Raw genomic sequence first — 21,746 nt, 5'->3', positions numbered from 1 at the left:
CGAGTTCCCTTCTGTTGTTTTCAGGGTCTCCTAGGAACCCCTCAAGATGTAGGAACCGACCAAACTCACCCTTCCCTCAACTAGGACTTAGCATGAATTCCTCATTGCTCTCACCCAGTCCACCTTTGTCTTTCTCCCCCTTACAGGCAGCCTCAGTTATTGTTGGATTCCTACATACACTTGCACTCAGGAATGGCGCAAATGGATTACTTTCTTTTAACAGGACAACAAGTTACACCTATGAGCTCCCTGCTGTTTTATTACTGCATGAAGATTGGTTAGAAATGACTATTCCTGTGGGATTGTGAAAATGAGCCACTGATCCGCCTAGCACAAATCTCTGTCCTTTCATGTAAAATATTATTAGGCTTTCTAGAGCTCTGCCTTGATAAAATCTTTCCTAATCCAATAAATTTCAAACGATGAAATGTTTGCCTCCTCCACCCTTTCTCAGTCCTGAAGCCTCTCTTTTGACTTAAGTGTCCCTTAAGTGTACTATCTATTGTCACTGTTTATGTAACCCTCTGTTCAAATAACATGATGTATTTTCAGAACGATAAAAGAACACAACAAAAAATATCAGGGAGGAATATCAGGCTCAGAAATGTCACAGAAAGCGTTAGTCCTACAAAAACTGCAAGGGTCTCACGACTTCTGATTGTTTTGGAGACAGGAAAATTCTTCTCTAAGGAGACAGAAGTAATTTAAGCCCTGGACAGTGTTAAACCATTTAATTCACTTAAAGGCTCAAGCGCGAGGCCTGAGCAGTGGGAGAAATGGTTGACTGGAGCGAGTCTGCAAAGTCTCCAAGAGCCTTCCAGGGGTGGACTTCCAGGGATCAAAAGGGATGATAACGGACACCAGCAAATCTGGCACCACTCTAGATTGGAGGGTGCTACCTGTGTCTGTCATTAGCCACCTACAAGTTACTTATGTCAATGTTTCGCAACCTTGGATGTACATTGGAATCACCTGGGAAGCTTTCAAAGAACAGATGCCTGGGTCCCACCCGCATAGGCCATGATGAAATCGGGTTTCCAGAAGCTCCCCAGCTGATTTCTCCTCTGCAGCCAGGGTTGAGACCCACTGAATTAAGTAACGACTCGTATTTGAACAAAAGGAACTGAGACTGTGGATTGAGGCAACGCTGTTAAGTACTAAGTGTCCTTCGTCCAGTGTCCCGGGCCTCAGTTTCTTTATCTATATAATGGGTGTGGCTAAGACCTCAAAGCACCCCGTCCCCCACAACCTCCCCCGGCCATAATAGTTTTCATCTGGGACGCGGATGGCCGCCTCCGCGATCCTAGAAGCCCACTCCCCTCTCTACCCATCCCCCTCGCTGGCTTTTCGGGTTCCCGCGCCCCTCGGCGCTCGCCCGGGGGTCCCAGAGGAAGCCGCGGGCTTTGCCTGCAGACTCCGCGCTCCCGCTGCCCCCAATCGGGCTCTAGCTCCGGGCGCACAAAGCCCCCGGCGCTGACGTCAGGGCCCCTCTCCGCGCGGCCGGCCCCCAGTGCAGGCGGAGCCGCGCCGCGCTCCCACCCCGGCCGGGAGCTAGGAGCCAGCGGCCAGCCCCGCGCAGCGCAGCCCGCAGGAGCCCGGTCAGCGCACGTGCCCGCCAGACCTGCAAACTTGTGCCACCGGCTCTGCCCATCCCCGGGGAGCCCGAACGCCCGCAGCCCGCACCCCTCCCGCCCGTCTCCAGCCATGGGTAAGCGAGCGCGCTGGCTCCGCGCCACGGCCACGGTCTCGCGCCCCCGCCCCGGGAGGGCGCGCCCTTCCGAGGGTCCCGCCCCTCCCCCGCTCAGGTGGCGCCTCCTCGGCCACCTCCGCGACGAAGCCGGGACGCTGGAGGTGGGAGGGGCGCGGCGCAGGTGTCCGGAACGGCCAGGTGCGCCTCCCTGTTGTATCCTAGGGTGGGTCCCCGCTCCGGCTGCGCCCAGGCTGCACCCCGCACGTGCAGCTCGCGGGAGCCTAAGAGCGGGGTCCCCGGGAGGAGTTGCAGAGAGAACAGACAGCGCGTCCCGGGTTCGTGCTTTATTTTAAGGGGCCGGTAGAGAGTAGCTTCTTGCCTGTTTCCCGGGACGCTCTCCCTGTCGCCCGAGCTCCCAGTCCAGTCTTGCCGCGCCCCGCCCCGCAGTGGTTCTGTTCTCCTTAAGCCCGCGCGAAACAAACACCAGGTTCCCCAAGCCTGGGGTCTTCCGGGAGCTCATTTCGAAACCTTGACCCTTGAAACCAGGAAAGTGGTTTCAAGAGAGGGACAGGATGGGACGGAGGCTGAGTCTCTCCTCTTTGTCCCTTGTTCCAACTATCAAAATGCGGCCCGGGCGCAGGTGGAGACGGTATGCTGAGCGGGTTCCAATGCAACGGGGGAACGGCTAGCAACGGCAAAAGGCTCCGCTCCGGAGGGTGAAAATCTGATATCTTCAACCTGGCCCAAGGCTGGTGTAAGGCGGCTGTAGGATTCTTTTTGTCATTTCCTAACACCCTGAAATGCTGCCGTCAGCAACATGTCGTTAAGTGGAGAGACTGTATGGGGAGGAAAACTCGTAAGGAGTGCTGTGGAAATCAACCTCATTCCGCAGAACTCCTGGAAACGTGTGACAGCTGTGCTTGGGAAAGGGTTTTTCTCTTCCTGCTCCGTTATCTTTCTCTAGTGACAGACTCCAGCCACAAGCCATAAACACTGTGAAGAGCATTCCTAACGAGGACGTCAGTGGGTTTAACCATTGTGGGTTAATGGTGAGGGCTTGGGAATTGCTTGCCCGCTCCTCCCCTCCCCCTAATCATTTATCCCCCTCTTTCACATTATCTCTGCTATTAATTGTGTGTGTGTGTGTGGGGGGGCGATAATTTTGTACTGATTAAAATTTTGGTGAGGAGTAAGGGGGGCACTTTTTTGCATTTCAAAGGAAGCTCGTTTACATTTTTAAAAAATTTACTAGGTGATCAAAATATGAAAGGAGGTAAGGCCCACCAAATCCAACAGGAAAATTTCTTTCTAAAAAGTCAGGCAAGAACTAGCATAAGATTCTTCTAGAAAGGGCAGAATTGAGTGGCCTGTAACTCCGGTTTCTACTTCTCTTAATGTCCCCCATGTGAGCAGTCACACCATTCAACCTCCGTTTTAAATGAGACTCATACACAAAATGAGGCTCGGAGGATGACTGCTACTCAGCCTGTGATCACTTTGGTGATAATTGCCACCAAAGATGTTGCAGTTACGAACACGTGTGGTATTGAGGAAAGCATCAACTACTTTTTCTGAAATCGTTATTTATTTTAATTTAACGCTAGGCGTTTGGATTTGTACGTGGAATTTGAGTGTGGAATTATCACACGGGGACCTTCTTCAGAATAACTTTCACAATACTTTGGACTGATTTAGGGGTAGGGTGGGCTTCATTTTTAAATAGGTGTGGAAGCTGGGTGAAGTTCTCATGAAGCAAAGGCCGGAGCCAGACACCTGTTCTTAAGGAAGTACTTTGTGTTTTGGACAATTGTTGGCTCCACACTTCAATTGCCAATTTATGTTAATTTGTGCATACTTCACTGGTTCTGGCAGTATCCTTGGTTTTGGTTTTAGTTTTTACATTAAAAAGAAAGTTCCCTTCATATAAAAAAGGAAACATACTGATTTCCTTTGGTAGACTGTTAGTAAATACACCACAGGGCCATGAACTGGTTTTATTTTTCCAGATGTATTTGATTACCGTACATCCTCTTATGAATGTTTTAATTGAAATGATTTAACGTTGGGAAAATTCTGACCATTGGCCCATTAAGTCGGGACTTTGGTTCTTAATACAATTAGTTCCTTAACCTGGATCAGTTAATTTACTGGTAAAATAAATGAGGTTTGTAGAAATAAAAGTCCCTTCAGACTCAAATTTTAAGGTATTTACAATCTTTAAACTAAAAATAAAATAATGAGTAGTGGTGGTATGTATAATTTCACTTTTCATTACATCTTAAAAGAAAACATGGGTTTTAATTGTTAAGCCAGTTTTTTTATAGCCTTAAGATATAATTCACATATCATACAATTCACACGTTTAAGTATACAAGTCTTTAGTATATTCAGATTTGTGCAGCCATCGCTACTATCTAATGTTAGAACATTGTCATCAACCCCAAAAAGAAATCTTGTACCCTTTTAGCAGTCACTCCTTATTCTCTTCTCCCCCCAGCCCCTGGCAACCACTAACCTTTCTGTCTCTATGGATTTGTGTCTTCTGGAGGGTTCAGGTAAATGGAATGAGCCAACTGATGTTTGAAGTGTATTTGATTGTTCAGTAACTTTGGTTGTTTTGCACAATGAGATGTTGCTGTATTGTGTATGCAGTATGCTACCTAAATGAGTGTGTTGAAACTAATTATTTCTCTGGCTGAAGGGTTCCATGTTTGGCTGCACATATTGTGAAGGTGAGTGAGTGTGCACACACACAACACATGGACACACACACACACACACCCTTCAGTGTTAACTCTGGTTTTATCTGATAGGAACTTGCATTGCCCAACAGAATTTTGATTCTGTTACCTTGTTCATAGGCCTGAAGACATAGCAACTAAGTGAATTCCATGTAATAACCTCTTATAAGGCATTTGTGGAATATCCATCCTGCTCTAATATGGCGTATGTATCCAGAGAGAAATGCTGATTTTGTTTCTTTGCCTATAATTTTATTTATTTATCTTTTGGAGACAGGTTCTCACTCTGTCCATGCTGTACTGCAGTGGCCTGATGTAATAACTCACTGTGGCCTGGAACTCCTGGGCTCAAGCAGTCGTCCCACCTCAGCCTCCCAAGTAGCTGGGACTACAGGCACGTGTCACCATGCCCGACTAAGCTTTACTTTTTTTTTTTTTTTTTTGTAGAGATAGGGTATTGCTATGGTGCCCAAGCTGGTCTCAAACTCCTGGCCTCAAGGGATCCTCCCTCCTCTGCTTCCCAAAGTGTTGGGATTACAGGCGTGAGCCACTGTGAGTGGCCAATTGCCTATAATTTTAAATGGAAACTGTATACAAAATGATCAGATACAACAAAATATTGAAATAATTGTTTTGACCCATTTTGTGGTAAGGAAGTTTTTATAAGGATTATATATTTAAATACCAATAATTTCACTAAATAGCATTTTAAAACTTTTGGTCTAGAGCCGTTCTTTTTAATATGTGTACAGATCATCTAGCAATCTTGTGAAAAAAGCAGTGTCTGATTCAGTGGGCCTGGGGTGGGGCCTGAGTTTCTGCATTTCTGACAAGATCCCAGGAGGTGCTTGTGCTCCTGGTTCCTGGAGCCAGGAAGCAAAGAAGGCTGTTAAGCAGAGAAGCCCTGGTGCCTGCCCCAGCTTGCCCACTAGCTTGCTGTGTGATCTTGGGTAAATAATTTTCTCTTCTTAACTTTAGTTTACTATAAAATAAAAGAATTTGATGAAATTATTTGTTTGGGTCTTTACAGGTCAACCAGTATGTAATTTAGAAAAAAGAAATGAGAGAGTAATGTTATGCTTGAAAAACATGAGAAAACAGCTCCCTGATGGTCTAAACACTACTTGAATGCATGAAGCCCGCATCAGAAGTATCATCTGTAGTTGGGTTAAATGCTGGCGTCTTCGATGTGCATGCTTCCAGCATGATTGACTCTTCTCTGAGGGAACTGGTGGAGGAAGCTATAATGTTCTCCCTCTTTAACACTTCCAGCTTTAGCTTCTCCTGACCTCTTCTCCTTGAATCCCTTTCTTCCCCGACATCCAGGCTCCAGCCACTCTCAGAGGCTGCACTCAGAAAGAAGCACGCTGAAGACCCATACATGCAATGCTTGGTTCTGGAAGCTTGCTCAGGAATTCAGATGCAGTGGGAGACACAAAGGAGTGGAATCCTGATGAATAACTGGGCAGGAAGTAATCCCAGAATATGCTAGCTTCCCTCCCTCTGAGTCTAAAGATTTAGTAAGGAGCCCACCCTTGGATCTTGGAGAGAGCTCCCTTTTAATATCGGGACACAAACCGACATTTTAAGTAAACCTCATAGTCGAATACCACGGAGTACCGTTTGTGACAAACAAGAAATCATTAATTCTTTATTATGTTTTTGTTCTACCAAAAGCTGTTGACCATACCGCTTGGCTTTTCCAAGGGCTTCTTAGAAAACACTCTTATCGGCCGGGCGCGGTGGCTCTAGCCTGTAATCCCAGCACTTTGGGAGGCCGAGACGGGCGGATCACGAGGTCAGGAGATCGAGACCATCCTGGCGAACACGGTGAAACCCCGTCTCTACTAAAAAGTACAAAAAAAGTAGCTGGGCGAGGTGGCGGGCGCCTGTAGTCCCAGCTACTCGGGAGCCTGAGGCAGGAGAATGGCGTGAACCCGGGAGGCGGAGCTTGCAGTGAGCTGAGATCTGGCCACTGCACTCCAGCCTGGGCGACACAGCGAGACTCCGTCTCAAAAAAAAAAAAAAAAAAAAAAAAAAAAAAAAAAAAAAAAAGAAGAAGAAAACACTCTTATCTGCTACATCCAGGACCAAGCAGCTGGATGGTTTATTGGAAATGCCAAAGGGATGAATCATAAAAAGTACCACATGTATCCTAAACATTTTGTTTAACTGTAAACATTAATTTGCTGATATTTTATTGTAGAGTCAAGCCCTTTGCTTTGAGTGCAAGGACCTGATTGGAGTTCCTAGAAGTCTTTCTTACGTAAATCACAGCCAAAATTCATTGGCTTCTGATTTTCAGCTTCAGATTCTTACATTAAAGTAGAATGAAAACTTAAAGGCATTGGGAACCAGTCTCTGGGCAGAATCCCTTTATATCACCTACCCCACTCCCCTTAAACCTCTAAATTTGCCCATACTTACTTTTGCAACTATTTTCTCAAGTGACTCATTTTTGTTAAGACTCTCCAAAGTAATCAACCTGGTTTTCAAAGAAAGGAAAAACTCTCTCTTTTGGCACTCATATTTTATTAGTTTATGTAATATCGAATTAGGTTTCATAATTCTAGTAACAAGTACAGCTGGCGTAAACAGGTTTGGGAACAAACACTACTGACTTAAGTACACTACTGGTGGGAGAAGCAGTACATAGATATATTGGAAAAGAGCCTAGAACCTAAGTTCTGGACAGTGATCAGTATGGTTTAGAAAAAGAATGGAGGATATGGGGTAGATGGGTGGGGTCCTTTAGGTAAACATTGGTAAGAGAGCATCTGGTATATTTTGAGCCATCATCATCCATTTAATAATTTTAACATGATGGCTGGCATGTTAGTGTTTTTAATATGCCTCTTTCTGTTCAAATACCAAATTTGTCAAGAGCAGAAATCGTTTTATTCATTGTTATACCCCGGTGTTCATTGGAATGATCGGCATATTGTAGGTGTTCCACAAATGTTTAAAAAATGAGGATTCGTATGCATTTTATTAAGGTCTATCAACATTAAAATGATAGATTTCAAGGTATTTAAATTAACATTTATGTACTGCAAACTCTGGTAAACTATGCTAAATTAAATAGGGTAAATTACATAAATTATTGTTCTTTAATAATATTAATACTTTTATCACAGAATAACAATTTCAGAGCTTGAAGTTGCTATTTATAAGTAATTTGATTGCTGCCAGGCATACACAGACACAAAAACAATTGAAAGAGCAGTTTGGATGTTCTTTCATCAGCTTTTTTTGCCTTGAGCTTTGAGTTTTTTTTCTTCTGATGCTATGAAATACTTTCTCTGGTGAAAAGTACTTCCTTCTGGTCAGGTTTTTGAAGTTCTGGAAAGATTGGGGTGGAAGGCTTTGTTTCAGTGAAACTCATTATTGCCCTGATGATTAAAACGCAATGGCAGCTTTGTGTTTCCATCCTCGCCATGTGTATTAGGGTTAAACGAGTACCTACCACAATGTCATGCAACTAGCATGTGCCAGTCTCTAAGCCTTTGAATTCCTGTCACATGCCCATCACCATGGGGCTCTCGGGGGAATATTGGACAGCTGCTCACTCAGCAAGCATTCAGAGTCCTGTTCAGATGAGCCAAGTACTGTGCTAAGTTTTGAAGCGAAAAATAAGACTCTGTTCTCAAATAACCACAGTCATTTCTGAAAGGCAGATAAACAGCTATAATAAAAGTACAAGATCCTGTAGGAAAAAGAAGATCTGAGGAAAAAAGGTGGAAGGTGGTATTTCAAACAGGGATTCCCTAGGGAGGAAGTTACTTTAGATCTGAGAGTCTTCAAGGATGAACAGGAAGATGGGGGTCAGGGTGTCCACATGTGTGGGAGAGGATGTTCCAGGCCCTGGATACAAATGTGTAAAAGCAGGAGCCATGGCAGAGGCTGCTGTGTGGGTATGTTGAGTTGGGAATGGCCTCAATGTAGGGGAGTGGGGAGAGCTGAGGCCAGATTGTAAAGTACCAGGAAATAACTTGGTCATTACCCTGTTGGTCACAGAGAATCAGGAAGGGATTTTAAGCAGGCACATGGCAGCTGGAGGGAAATGATGGTCTCCCCAAGGGGATAAAAGAAACCCACTGAGAGAATCATTTGTGTCTAACTGTAAAATTCCAGATAAAAGTTTGGAAGGAGTTCTGATAAAGGTAAAACCTTGTGGCTTATATGAAGTTTCCAGTGGAGACTTAGATTTGAGGAGTGTTGAGAAAGGTGGAAGGGATTAGAATAACCCATGAAAGAGAGGCATGAGTGAGCAAGGTTTATTGGGGGAATTCTGAAGAAACTGGCCTGGCCATAGCAGAGAGTAGGTATGGGAGAGAGTAGGAAATACGATTTGGTCAGGGAACTGAAAGCCAGATGGGAGTAATGAGTTTTAGTTGATTACAAATGGATACATATAAATGATTCTTACAAAAATGTTTTAAATCTAGTCCATTGTCTAATCTCTCTTGAAAGAGAGAAGGAAGGGAAGTATTAGTTTTCTGGGATGGAATGATATTGGGTTGATCTTTGGTGTGACTCCAGAGGGGTTGAGGATTGGAACAGAACCAACTTCCATGTCTGTTTACTCGATTATTAATTTTTTTTACTTTTCTTTGAGATGGAATCTCGCTGTGTCACCCAGGCTGGAGTGCAGTGACGTGATCTCGGCTCACTGCAAGCTCCACCTTCCAGGTTCATACCATTCTCCTGCCTCGGTCTCCCGAGTAGCTGGGACTACAGGCACCCACCACCACACCTGGCTAATTTTTTGTATTTTTAGTAGAGACAGGGTTTCACCATGTTCACCAGGATGGTCTCCATCTCCTAACCTTGTGATCCACCCGCCTCGGCCTCCTGAAGTGCTGGGATTACAGGCATGAGCCACTGTGCCTGGCCGGATTATTAATTTTAAAAGTGGGATTTGTTGTTGTTGTTGTTTTGTTTTTGTTTTTATGAGACAGAGTCTAGATCTGTCACCCAGGCTGAAGTGCAATGGTGTGATCTCAGCTCACTGCAACCTTGGCCTCTTGGGTTCAAGCGATTCTCCTGTCTCAGCCTCCAAAGTAACTGGGATTACAGGTATTCACCACCATGCCTGGCTAATTTTTTGTATTTTTAGTAGAGACAGATTTCACCATGTTGGCCAGGCTAGTCTTGAGCTACTGACCTCAGGTGATCTGCCCGCCTCAGCCTCCCAAAGTGGTGGGATTACAGGTGTGAGCCACTGTGCCCAGCCATTTTTTTTTTTTCTTAAATATTTGCAAGAATTTACCAGTGAAGCCAGTTGGGTCTGGAGTTTTCTTTGTAGAAATGTTTAAGTTATGAAGTGTATTTCTTTAGCAGAGGAATAGTCAGACTTTCTCTTTGTTTCAATTTTGGTAAATTGTGGTTTTCAAGGGCTTTGTCCATTTTATCTAAGTTATTTGTTGGCATAAAGTTGTTCATAATATTTTGTATTATCTGTTTAATCCTGTTATCTATAGGATCTGTAGTGATGTTCCCTTGTTCATTTCTTTTTGTTTGTTTTTGTTTTTGTTTTTGTTTTTGTTTTTTTTTTGAGACGGAGTCTCGCTCTGTAGCCCAGGCTGGAGTGCAGTGGCCGGATCTCAGCTCACTGCAAGCTCCGCCTCCCGGGTTCACGCCATTCTCCGGCCTCAGCCTCCCGAGTAGCTGGGACTACAGGCGCTGCCACCTCGCCCGGCTATTTTTTGTATTTCTTAGTAGAGACGGGGTTTCACCGTGTTAGCCAGGATGGTCTCGATCTCCTGACCTCGTGATCCGCCCATCTCGGCCTCCCAAAGTGCTGGGATTACAGGCTTGAGCCACTGCGCCCGGCCTGTTTTTGTTTTTTTTGAGACGGAGTCTCGCTCTGTCGCCCAGGCTGGAGTGCAGTGGCGCAATCTCGGCTCACTGCAAGTTCCACCTCCCTGGTTCACGCCATTCTCATGCCTCAGTCTCCCGAGTAGCTGGGACTACAGGTGCCCACCACCATGCCTGGCTATTTGTTTTGTATTTTTAGTAGAGACGGGGTTTCACCGTGTTAGCCAGGATGGTCTTAATCTCCTGACCTCATGATCCGCCCACCTCGGCCTCCCAAAGTGCTGGGATTATAGGTGTGAGCCACCGCGCCTGGCCTCCCTTGCTCATTTCTAGTGGTGTAGGTAATTGGTATTCTTATTATTTTTCTTGATCAGTATTTCTAAAATTTATTTTAATAGCTTGATACTTACATGTAATAATTATATCTGATAGGTAAGTTGACCACTTAATGAAAAAAGAGTATGTTTTCTAGTAATCAAAAGTAGAATTTAAGTATCTAAAAATAAGAATTGCTTGCTTGGTTAGAAAAAAATAAAATCTGCCAAAAGTATTTCAACCTGATCTTTGGAATTTTACTCTTAATGGCTGTATATAATTCGGTATATTTGAACTTGGTATAACAAGATCTATTATAAACAATCTTGAGTTCGAATAGATCTTGAGTTGAGTTTAGTATTTGCTTGGGTATTTATTTGTTTAGTTTTTGTAGGACTGTTAAATTCTATTTTCTTCTTTGGACCAACTGGAGATAGATACTAAAATAAAAGAAGTCCTTTTATCTTCACTTTTAAGTATACTTCTAGAGCAGGGTTTCTCAACCTCAGCACTATTGACATTTTGGGCTGGATGATTCTTTGTTGGGGGAGTATGAGGGCTGTCCTGTGCATTGTAGAGTGTTTTGCAGCATCTGTGTTCTCTATATACTACATGTTGTAACAGTCCTCTAGTTGTAACAACCAAAAATGTCTCCAGACATTGCCACATAACCCAGGGAGGGAGGAGGGGAGCACCATATTGAGAACCACTACTTAAAGGGTAAGAGGGATTGAAAACCTTTTGTTTCTCACAATATCATAAAATCTGAGTAGTAGCGTTGTTGAGAACTTGGTTGAGCACATCTACAGAATGGGAGGATTTCTCGTTTAAAAGGTTTTTCCTTCCAAAAGGAATGCTTGATTTTTTTTTTTAGTTGAAGGAAGTTTTATTTATTTATTTTATCTTTTTCTTACATCATCAGAGAATCTGGAGATATAATGGGGAGCTTTGCAGACCACCTAAGTCATTCTTCCTTGGAGTAAAATCATGTCTAAACCATCTCGATAATGAGGCCAACCTTCTGGGGAAATAGTGTGCCTGGCTTTCCTTGGTAACTTGTTCTAATGATTAGTGCACCTTATCTCTGAAAGGACTGAATCTGTGAAGATCCTTTGCTTACTAAAATAGTTTTCATCATCTTTTGTTCTCCTCATTAAGTGGAAAGACATGAAGGATCTAGTGACATCCTTAGTTACCTTGATGGCCTTTCCAAATTTAGAATTCATCTTCTTAGCTGTAATCAAATCTACCCAGATTAAGCCTTTAAGGCATCCTTCCTGCACGTTCCGTCCTTAGTCATGTCTTCATTACGTTTGTTCACGTGTTTGAGAGATGCAGGAGTTGGAAGAGCAAGGACTGATTTCCCCCTTGTTTAGAGATCTGTTTTCTATAGCCATTGATCTCTCTGCCATTCCTACATCCCAGCCCCCACAACCTAGACTCCTCCCTGCAAATGGAGACCGTAAGTCAGTGTTTTCTGAGACATCTGACCATACTTGCAAAATAGTTCCAGCGTAAAAAGAACAAGAACATTGGAAGTGAGGGTCAGAAGGAGCCTAGAAAATCTGCTATATTGTATGTGCATTGGGTCACTGTTTTAGATTTAGAAATGTTTCACAATGTCTTCCTGAAAAGAATGTTTAAATGGTGCATTTTAAGATGGACGCTCAGATTCAGGCATCTGTTCCTTCACATAATGGGCAAAGAATGGAGATTTAATTAGCAATGTAAGTCAAGCTCTTAAGATAACTTGATTTGATGCAGTACTTTATATTTTTGTTTTTGTTTTCTCATTTGGCATATTCTGACAGTTTCCATGGTAATTAAAAAGAATTTGGGACCTTAAAGGGATTAATTTCCATCCTATGAATTATTACCATTTTGCAAAGCCATTGTACCAGTTTATTAAAAACTGTTTTGAGCTCTATTATATGATGTCACAAATATTTTTAGATGTTTTGTAAGCGGCACAAATATAAAATCATTAAAAATTGTTGTTGAAGTATAATATGTATACACGAAAAGTGGGCGAATCATGTGTACAGCTTAATGAGTTTTTATAAATGTAACCAGCAGTTAGATTAATAAGCAGAACATTACCAGCCCCTTAGAAGCCTCCTCAAGCTGCCTTACAGATATACCCGATGAAGTCTAATCACCCCTAGTTTCTGTCAGCAGAGCTTTGCACTTTATATAAATGGAATAATACAGTATGAACTCTCATGTCTGGTGTGTCTTGCTCAACATTTGATAAAATTATTTTGAAACAGAAGGATGTTTTCTGTCTGGAAAAGAGATCCGCTTCTAAACCATTATGGTTTAAAAGCATTTATTAAATGCCTTCATGTGTAAAACCGTACTAGGGAGTACACATATCATTGGTTCCTACCCTCTAAAGCATTGACATAGCAGCTGTGAGAAGGACTTTGAAAATCCTTTATGAAAGATGAGATAGATACATGAAAACATGTATACAACTGGAGAGATTACAAAGATAAAGTGTCCCCATTATCTCCTTCAGAAATGGAAAGTACATTTTGAGGAGTTGTGAATGAAGACAAAGCTGTAGGTGTTGCATATCTATTCAGGATTTGATCAACGTGAATGCTTGCTAACTTCAGGGCTTAAGGATGTAATAGATGTTGAGGCCTGCCTCCTTCCAATTAGTTTCCTGTAGAAGGTGAAATTTTAGGAATTATTTGAATTATCAGTAGTTAGTGAATCTTTGGCTAGTGGATATTCCAAATGGAGTAGAGGTGTGGACAAAGGACCAAAGGCCTGGGATGATTTCTGGTTTTCATCCTGAAAATGGAACTACGTAGGAAATTGTGGTTTGCCAGTTGACTTTTCTTCTCATTTGTTTGGACTTAACACAATAATACTTTACCTGTGTTCTTTCAGTGAGGAACTTTGTTATCTTCTTAACCAGAGTAAATGATGCAGTCAGCAAAATGAATGCTTTGTCACCACACGGAACTAGCTTTAAATCGTGTGGTGTTACCACTGCTTGTCAAGTAGTGGTATCAGTTTATACTCCCACCAGGAGTGAATGAGCATTCTAGCTTCTCTGTATTTTTACCAGCATTTGATATTGTCACGTTGTTTATTTTTTCAAATATCTGATAGGTATGAAGTGATATTTCATTGTTTTTTTTATGTTGAATTTCTCTAGAGAGGTTGAAAGTTTTGTGTAGGTTATTGGCCCTTTGGGTTTTCTCTTCCATTTAGATCCTTATTTGTATTTGTCTTGATTTATAGTAGTTCTTTATGACTTCTGTATACTAATCCTTAGTTAAAATGTGTTTTCAATATCATCTTCCTCTCTATGGCTTATCTTTTAACTTTGTTGAATACATCTTTTGTTGTACTAAATCTTTTTTATTATAATAAAGTCCTAATTATCAATCTTTTCCTTTAATTTTTTATGACTTGTGCTTTTTATCTTTGCCTTGTTTCAAAATTGTTTCCCCAAAGTCATGAAAATGTTCTTCTAATCGTCAGTATTTTCTAAAAGAAAGTTTTTCTAAAATCAGGCTTTTCACTTTTCAGTCTTTATTCCATTGGGATTCTATTTTTTGGTATAGTTTTAGATAGAAAGATATTTTTAAAAATTGTTTATTTCCTATACAGAAATACCATGCACTTAATAATTCACTTTTTCCCCCCGATAATATCTATATCTGTACTTCTCTACTATATGTGTGAGTACATCTATGGACTTCATTCTGTTCCTTGATCTGTTTTGGCATCTTTGAGATATTGTTACACTGTCTTCATTACTATAGATTTAGAATAAACCTGGCTATCTCTTAGGAGAAATTTTCTCCTTTTGCTCGTCTTTAAAAGTATCTGACCTATTCTTGATCCTTTGCTTTTGGAATCAGCTTTTCATGCTCCACAAACATCCCTGTCAGGATTTTGAGTGGAGTTGCAGTGAATTTATAGAAGAATTCTTTTTTTTTTTTTTTTTTTTGAGACGGAGTCTTACTCTGTTGCCCAGGCTGGAGTGCAGTGGCGCGATCTCGGCTAACTGCAAGCTCTGCCTCCCGGGTTCACGCCATTCTCCTGCCTCAGCCTCTGGAGTAGCTGGGACTACAGGTGCCCGCCACCAAGCCTGGCTAACTTTTTTGTATTTTTAGTAGAGATGGGGTTTCACCGTGTTAGCCAGGATGGTCTCAATTTCCTGACCTCGTGATCTGCCCGCCTTGGCCTCCCAAAGTGCTGGGATTACAGGCGTGAGCCACAGCGCCTGGCCAGAATAATTTCATGACAGTCAATGTATTTACTATGTTAAGTCTTTCATTTGTGTATATGGTATGTCTCTTCAAACATTTAGATTTTCTTTTGTACCCCAAGATAATGTTTTTGCATACCTTTAAAAATTGTATTTCAAGGTCCCTCATAGTTTTTGTGGCATTTTTTAAAGGTAAAATGTAAGGTAATCCCAGTGCTTTGGGAGGCCAAGGCAGGAGGATCACTTGGGGCCAGGAGTTTGGGCAACATAGCGAGACCCCATCTCTACAGAGAGAGAGAGAGAGAGAGAGAGAGAAAAAAAAGCCAGATATGGTGGCGCCTGCCTATAGTTCCAGCTACTTGGGAAATAGAGGTGGGAGGATTGCTTGAGCTGAGGACTTTGAGGTTACAGTGAACTATGAACATGCTGCTGCACTCCAGCCTGGGTGACAGAATGACACTGTTTCTAAAAAATAAAGTAAAACAATTAGGGTTAAATCTAATTCCATGCAATGCCGTGGTTCCCTTCCATAGACCTGTGACTTCTGAAAGTCCAGCTGGATGGACAAACTTGTTCGGATTAGCATAGAAACTGTGAAGGGAAGCTGATTCTGAGTTATCACATACCAGCCTGATCATAAGAGCTGTATATGGTAGCTCTGTGACTATGTCCCAGAACCTGCAGAGTAGCAAACGTATAGGATGCATTATGTGCTTATGCATCCTTTGAATAGAATTTCATCTTTTCCTGGAAGAGAACAGAATCCACCATCACTGAGGGAAAACTCAGTTTCTAAGCTGAGTTTTAGCTGCTTGCTTGTGCTATATTTTCCAACTAGTAGTATTTTCATGAAAGATATTGATTTCATTGTCATATTGATGCAGAATGAGAAGTCAAATCAGTTCTACTAATTCAAGAATAAAATATGCTTGCCAATGGAAGACAAAGCTAGTGGGTAACATGCCAAAATTAATTTTGCTTACCTGATATTTTCTCCAAGAGCGGGGAGCCCACGAGTCCTGGGAGTCATATATTGAATGTTAAAACTTCCAAACAGTGATAGAGTTCACAATTTTGCTAAGAAGGGACCTCATCAAAGTCCACAGGAGTCCTGAAGATGGGATCCTGTTGTTTAGGTATTTATGCAGAATACAAGAAAAGAGGAAATAGAGTTTGAGTTAGATATTAGAATATTCTTCCATTGAAGGTGGTTGTGGTCGGGCATGGTGGCTCACTCCTAATCCCAGCACTTTGAGAGGCTGAGGTGGGAGGATCGCTTGAGCCTAGCAGTTTGAGACCAGCCTAGGAAACATGGTGAGGCCCTGTTTCTATTGAACTAATTTAAAAAATTAGCCTGGCTGCTGATATGCAACCTTTAGTCCCAGTTACTCAGGAGGCTGAGGTGAGAGGATTGCTTGAGCCTAGTAGATCAAGGCTGCAGTGAGCCATGGCTGCGCCACTGCGCTCTAGTGTGGGTGACAGAGTGAGACCTAGTGTCAAAAAATAAAAATAAAAAATAAAGGATCAATTTTATCCATTCACCAAATACTTATTAGAGTGAGTGCTAAGCTTGTAATAGAAGGATGATTAAGTCATGATTTTTCACACCTGGTGAGTGATTTGGTCCCATGCAGGTGAATTAAGGTTATGTGCAGATGAGTCTGCTGTGTAGCAGTTGTACTCCGTATTGGCTAGTGATGACGTGTAATAGTTTCTGCCCTCAAGGCATTCTGTCTTCAGTGAGGATAGTCAGCAAAGTAACACCTGCCATGATCCCATGTGGAAAATGTTATGGATAAAACATAGGTGGAGGACCCACAATGCCACTCAGTGGAGGTAAAATGCCTGGGAGGAGTCTTGGAGGCTGAACTGAAGTGAAATGAGATATTTTTACTTAAACCAACCTTTACCATATCATAACATAAGAAAATAAAAATCCTTAATATGTTAAAATACAGATTTCTTCTATAAGAAAAATATGACCCGATGTGCACCATTACAGAGACCAAGTTTACATTCAAGATGCAAATTCTTGGTTGAATAGAGAAAGAAAAAAAGCCAGGTTTTATTATCTTAGAGTGATGCAGCTAAAGTAACCCAGGAAAGATTTAATTGGAACTCTTCTGTTCAAGCGTTACTTCCATGTTTGGAGATGTTATTCATGATAATGAAATTTCCTTGGTCGATTCAAGATTACCTAGTTTCCCTAAAACATTTAATGGAAAACTTCTCCTGGCATATTTTACATAGCTGCTAACCCTGCAAAGAAGAGGCCAGTACTTGGGCTGTAGCAAGAGCTTGATTTATTCCGGAAAGCAGTTTATTCAGCCGTCAAATGAGATTATATGTGTGGCTGTTAGCCATCACTTCACAGAAATATTCTTATTCCTCAACAAGGCCTCAAACTTTTATTTATTTAAGGGCAACAGAAATCACAAGTATAAATTCTCCTAAAACATCTCTTTGGAAATGCAATTTTTCACAGGGTGCTGCCATTCCCTGGCTGCTGCTGATGGCTACAACCAAACTGGACTGCCGGACATTTTCCACATGTCACCTGCTGTCCCTGGGCATCGATATCCCCCACTAGCCAGCACACTTAGGTACACTTAGGTTTTTTTTCTTTTTTTTTTTTCTGAGACAGAGTTTCACTTTTGTTGTCCAAGCTGGAGTGCAATGGCACGATCTCAGCTTATTGCAACCTCTGCCTCCTGAGTTCAAGCTATTCTCCTGCCTCAGCCTCCCAAGTAGCTAAGATTACAGGTGTGCACCACCACACCAGGCTGATTTTTTGTATTTTTAGTAGAAATGGGGCTTCACTATGTTAGCCAGGCTAGTCTTGAATTCCTGACCTCAGGTGATCCGCCTGCCTTGGACTCCCAAAGTGCTGGGATTACAGGTGTGAGCCACCACGCCCGGCCAGGTACACTTAGGTTTGTGTAATCCTGAAAGGCCTCAGGCATAAAAATCCCTTTTTAAAATTAACTTCTTTTGTCATATGTTTCTGTCTTGGGAGTGGTCTCTCATTGTAGAACTCTAGAGTTTAAAATTGAAGTCTAAATTTGGATGTGAAATTGAAATTTCTTTTTATTTTTTATCGTATTTTAGCATTTAGGGATTTGAGTAAAAGTGGTGGTATTTCTACTCTGTGATTGAATTGCAGTTTCCTCAGCCCAACATGACAACTGACATATTGTTAAAAAGAAAAACTCATACGTGAAGTAGCTGTGACATAGAGTGGGCTGTTGATTTGAAAAGTCAACCTGGTTGGAGGCTTGAAGACGTTGGACTTTCTGCCTGGCAGTCTCTGCCTCATGTACCTACAGGTAATGCTTGGAAAGCCAAGGACTGGGGATAAATTGAGACTTCAGATTCCTTAAGAAGCAACAGTGAGGTTCTTTTTGCCTCAAGAAGAGTTTGTCAGACTCATGGTTCTCAACTAGGGTAGATTCTGTCCCCCTCAAGGGACAGTTGGCAATGTCTGGAGATCTTGTTGGTTGTTACAGATTCGGAGAGTGGAGAGATGCTCCTGGCATCTAGTGGGTGGAGGCCAACGTAGCTGCTAACCCTCCTATAGTGCACAGGACAGCCTCTCCTCAACAAAGAGTTACCAGACCTCAAATGTCAAGAGTGCTGAGGTTAAGAAACACTAAGGTAGACTGAGCTTTTGAAGTGAGGTAGGAAGCAGGACTCGACTCCAGAGACAGGCTCAGACACTGGACCAAATCGAGGACTAGGTAAAACAGGGCCAGGGTGGAAGCAGCTTTCTGTAAGACATGCCCACTAGTGTGCCATGTCAGCTTACCATTGCCATGGCAACACCTGGGCATTACCTCCCCTTTACACAGCAATGACCTGGTGACCTAAAAGGTATTACCCCTTCCCTAGAAATTTCTGCATGAAATACCCCTTAACCTCCATAGTATTAAAAGTGGGTATAGGCCGGGCGCAGTGGCTCAGCACTTCGGGAGGCCGAGGCGGGTGGATCACGAGGTCAGGAGTTTGAGACCAGCCTGACCAACACAACGAAACCCCGTCTCTACTAAGAATACAAAAATTAACTGGGCATGGTGGCACATGCTTGTAATCCCAGCTACTCAGAAGGCTGAGGCAGGAGAATTGCTGCTTGAACTTGGGAGGCAGAGGTTGCAGTGAGCTGAGATTGCGCCATGACACTCCAGCCTGGGCGACAGAGTGAGACTCTGTCTTTAAAAAAAAAAAAAAAAAAAAAAAAAGTGGATATAAATGTGATTGCAAAACTACTCTGAGCTGCTACTCTCTGGCTATGGGGTAGCCTTGCTGTACAGGAGCAGTCGCAGAGCTGTAACATCTCCTCTTCGATAAACTGTTTTTTCCTCTACCTCTGGCTAGCCCTTGAACTCTTCCCTCGGCAAAGCCAAGAACCCCTGTGGGCTAAGCCCCGCTCTTCTACTTAAGTTGTGTAAGACCATCATTGCAAACCTTTAAAACATATAACCTGTAGGAAGTTTTGGGATTTGTGCTAGAATAGGGCAAAAGATTCTAGACAGCAAATAAAGAGACCTAGGTATAGATAGGAGTTGCCCAGTTCAGAAGGTGCTTTCTGAAGGGCATCTTTCAGGACAAAACTTTTCCTGATGCAGACAAACGTAGTCCTGGTTTTCATTCATTGCTGTTGCTGATGTGGACTTGCTTGTGTAAGTCAGTTGATATTCATTAAACTCTTACAAGGTATTCTTTATGATAATTAAACATAAATGATGATAGCATATATGATATAAAACTGAATTGTAATTAGCTTTGGAAAATAGTACTTGAAAGTTTCTATTTAAGCCTCTTTCTAGCAAACTCTCGAATATTCATGTAACTAAAGAAGACAGCATAAAACATTGAAGTGAACTATTTTTTTCATTTACCCATTAATTTCAAGCAATAGGTTTAATCTTTTTATTTTCTTCTAAGAGCTGCTAATGAATAGTATAATGGCTGGTTTACATATCATGTTTCCCTGGCTTTCCTAATCCTTGGTGAAGATGTTAGGTTCACATGTATGAAATAGACAATATTTGACCCCTTGCAGTGTACAAATACGGCATTTTCATGTGGTTCTGTCTAATAGAAGGTAGTGATCTAAATACACCCCCACCACCCCTACCAGGGCCATTTCCAGCCTGATACTGAAGTAGAACAAATGAGTTGCCTGTTTTTCTTTTCTTTTCTTTTCTTTTTGAGACAGAGTCTTACTCTGTTGCCCAGGCTGGAGTGCAGTGGCCCGATCTTGGCTCACTGCAACCTCCGCCTCCTGAGTTCAAGTGATTCTCCTGCCTCAGCCTCCCAAGTAGCTAGCTGGGATTATAGGTGTGTGCCACCATGCCTGGCTAGTTTTGTATTTTTGGTAGAGATGGGGTTTCTCCATGTTGGCCGGGCTGGTCTCGAACTCCTGAACTCAAGTGGTGCACCTGCCTCGTCCTCCCAAAGCGCTGGGATTACAGGCTTGAGCATCTGTGCCTGGCCTCTTTTTCTTCTGAAACTTTGCAGATGTAACTATAGGCTCATTCTGACCAGTCTTCAAAGGACTCTGGCTTTAGGTTTCTCTGTCCCTAGACCTGGGGTTTCTCTCAATAATACTTAAGAGCCAGAGGATGCTGTCCTTCAACAGCTCCTTTGGAGAAGCAAAGACCCATCCCCCAGTTTCTCTCCTCTGTAAGTATTGATTTCTGTGTGTTCTCTTTTCTGCAGGCTTATGGTATTCCTGTTTGGGTAATTGTTAAGGATGACATGGGAGAAATTCTCTGGTTATGTTCAGTCTGTCATTTAATTTATATTTAATAAATGCTTCTCAGTAACTAAATATAGGTGTATAAAATTGATTGTAATAGATATTTGCAGGGAAGTTTTCACTCATATATTTAGTTGAAGTCAGTAAAGATGTCATTTCCAGATAATTATTCAATGTCAGATGCTTATGTTTATACAGTTTACTTATTCTTAAATATATTTGGATCTCTGTCTTACTATAAATTTTCAGTTGGTGCATCTTTAACATCTTTGTGAGAAAAATTCAATATAATCTCACATACTACAGGTTGTTTGAAAGTCTCATTTTTTCATTATTTATGTAAAACTGTTAAACATTCATGAACATTATTTAAAATAAAAATGTTGGTCTTTGAGGGTGAAATTAAGAATGTAGAAATGTATACCTTGGTTTCCCAGAATTGAGTTCATCCTAATATGAAACAGCAAGAAATCAGAACCCTGTTTATTATAGTCTTATCTTTATATTTGAAAGCAGGTGTGTGTTCTTGAAAATATTAAACAAAAGTCATAGAGCTACATATTGACCAGTCATGAAACTCTCTTCTTCCTACCTTCCACCGCACCTCCAGACTGTTTGCCTAATCCCTCTTTGTGATGTCTATTGTGCTGGTATAACAATATTTGAAATCTCTGATGAAAACTTTGGCCTCAATTAACCCTTCCCTAAAGTTGAAGAGTAGTTAGGTGATTTCTCCAAATAAGGAAATGAAGGGAGTTAAGAAGGTAAGTGATACAGTTTGGATGTGTATCCCTGCCCAAATCTCATATGGAAATGTAATCCCCAGCATTGGCGATGCTGCCTGGTGGAAGGATTGTGGGAGTGGATTTGTCATAAATGGTTTAGCAACATCTACCTTGGTACTGTCCTCCCGATAGTGAGTTCTCATGAGCTCTGATCTTTTGAAAGTGTTTGGCACCTCTCCACTTTCTCTCTGGCTCCTGCTCTGGCAGTGTGACATGCCTGCTTCCCCTTTGTCTTCTGCCATGATTGTAAGTTTCCCAAGGCCTCCCCAGAAGCCAAGCAGATGCCAGCATCATGCTTTCTGTACAGCCTACAGAACCATAAGCCAATTAAACGTCTTTTTAAAATAAATTACCCCATCTTGGGTATTTCTTTACAGCAGTGTGAGAATGGGCTAATACAATA

At 42.1% G+C, this 21,746-nt stretch overlaps 1 protein-coding gene across 2 annotated transcripts in view; it reads left to right on the top strand.

The window, feature by feature from the left end:
• The first annotated feature begins 1,401 nt into the window (after window positions 1-1,401).
• GPM6B (glycoprotein M6B) overlaps window positions 1,402-21,746 on the top strand; it is a 169,814-nt gene continuing 149,469 nt past the window's right edge. For both annotated transcript variants that reach the window (XM_050777232.1, XM_050777234.1), the window contains exon 1: window positions 1,402-1,708. In XM_050777232.1, the coding sequence (XP_050633189.1) occupies window positions 1,705-1,708 (4 nt within the window). In that variant the 5' untranslated portion in view covers window positions 1,402-1,704. The remainder of the gene's footprint in view (window positions 1,709-21,746) is intronic.

The sequence above is a fragment of the Macaca thibetana genome, chromosome X (genome assembly GCF_024542745.1).
Source record: "Macaca thibetana thibetana isolate TM-01 chromosome X, ASM2454274v1, whole genome shotgun sequence".
Lineage (NCBI taxonomy): Eukaryota > Metazoa > Chordata > Mammalia > Primates > Cercopithecidae > Macaca > Macaca thibetana.
This window is presented reverse-complemented; position numbering and strand designations above follow the sequence as displayed.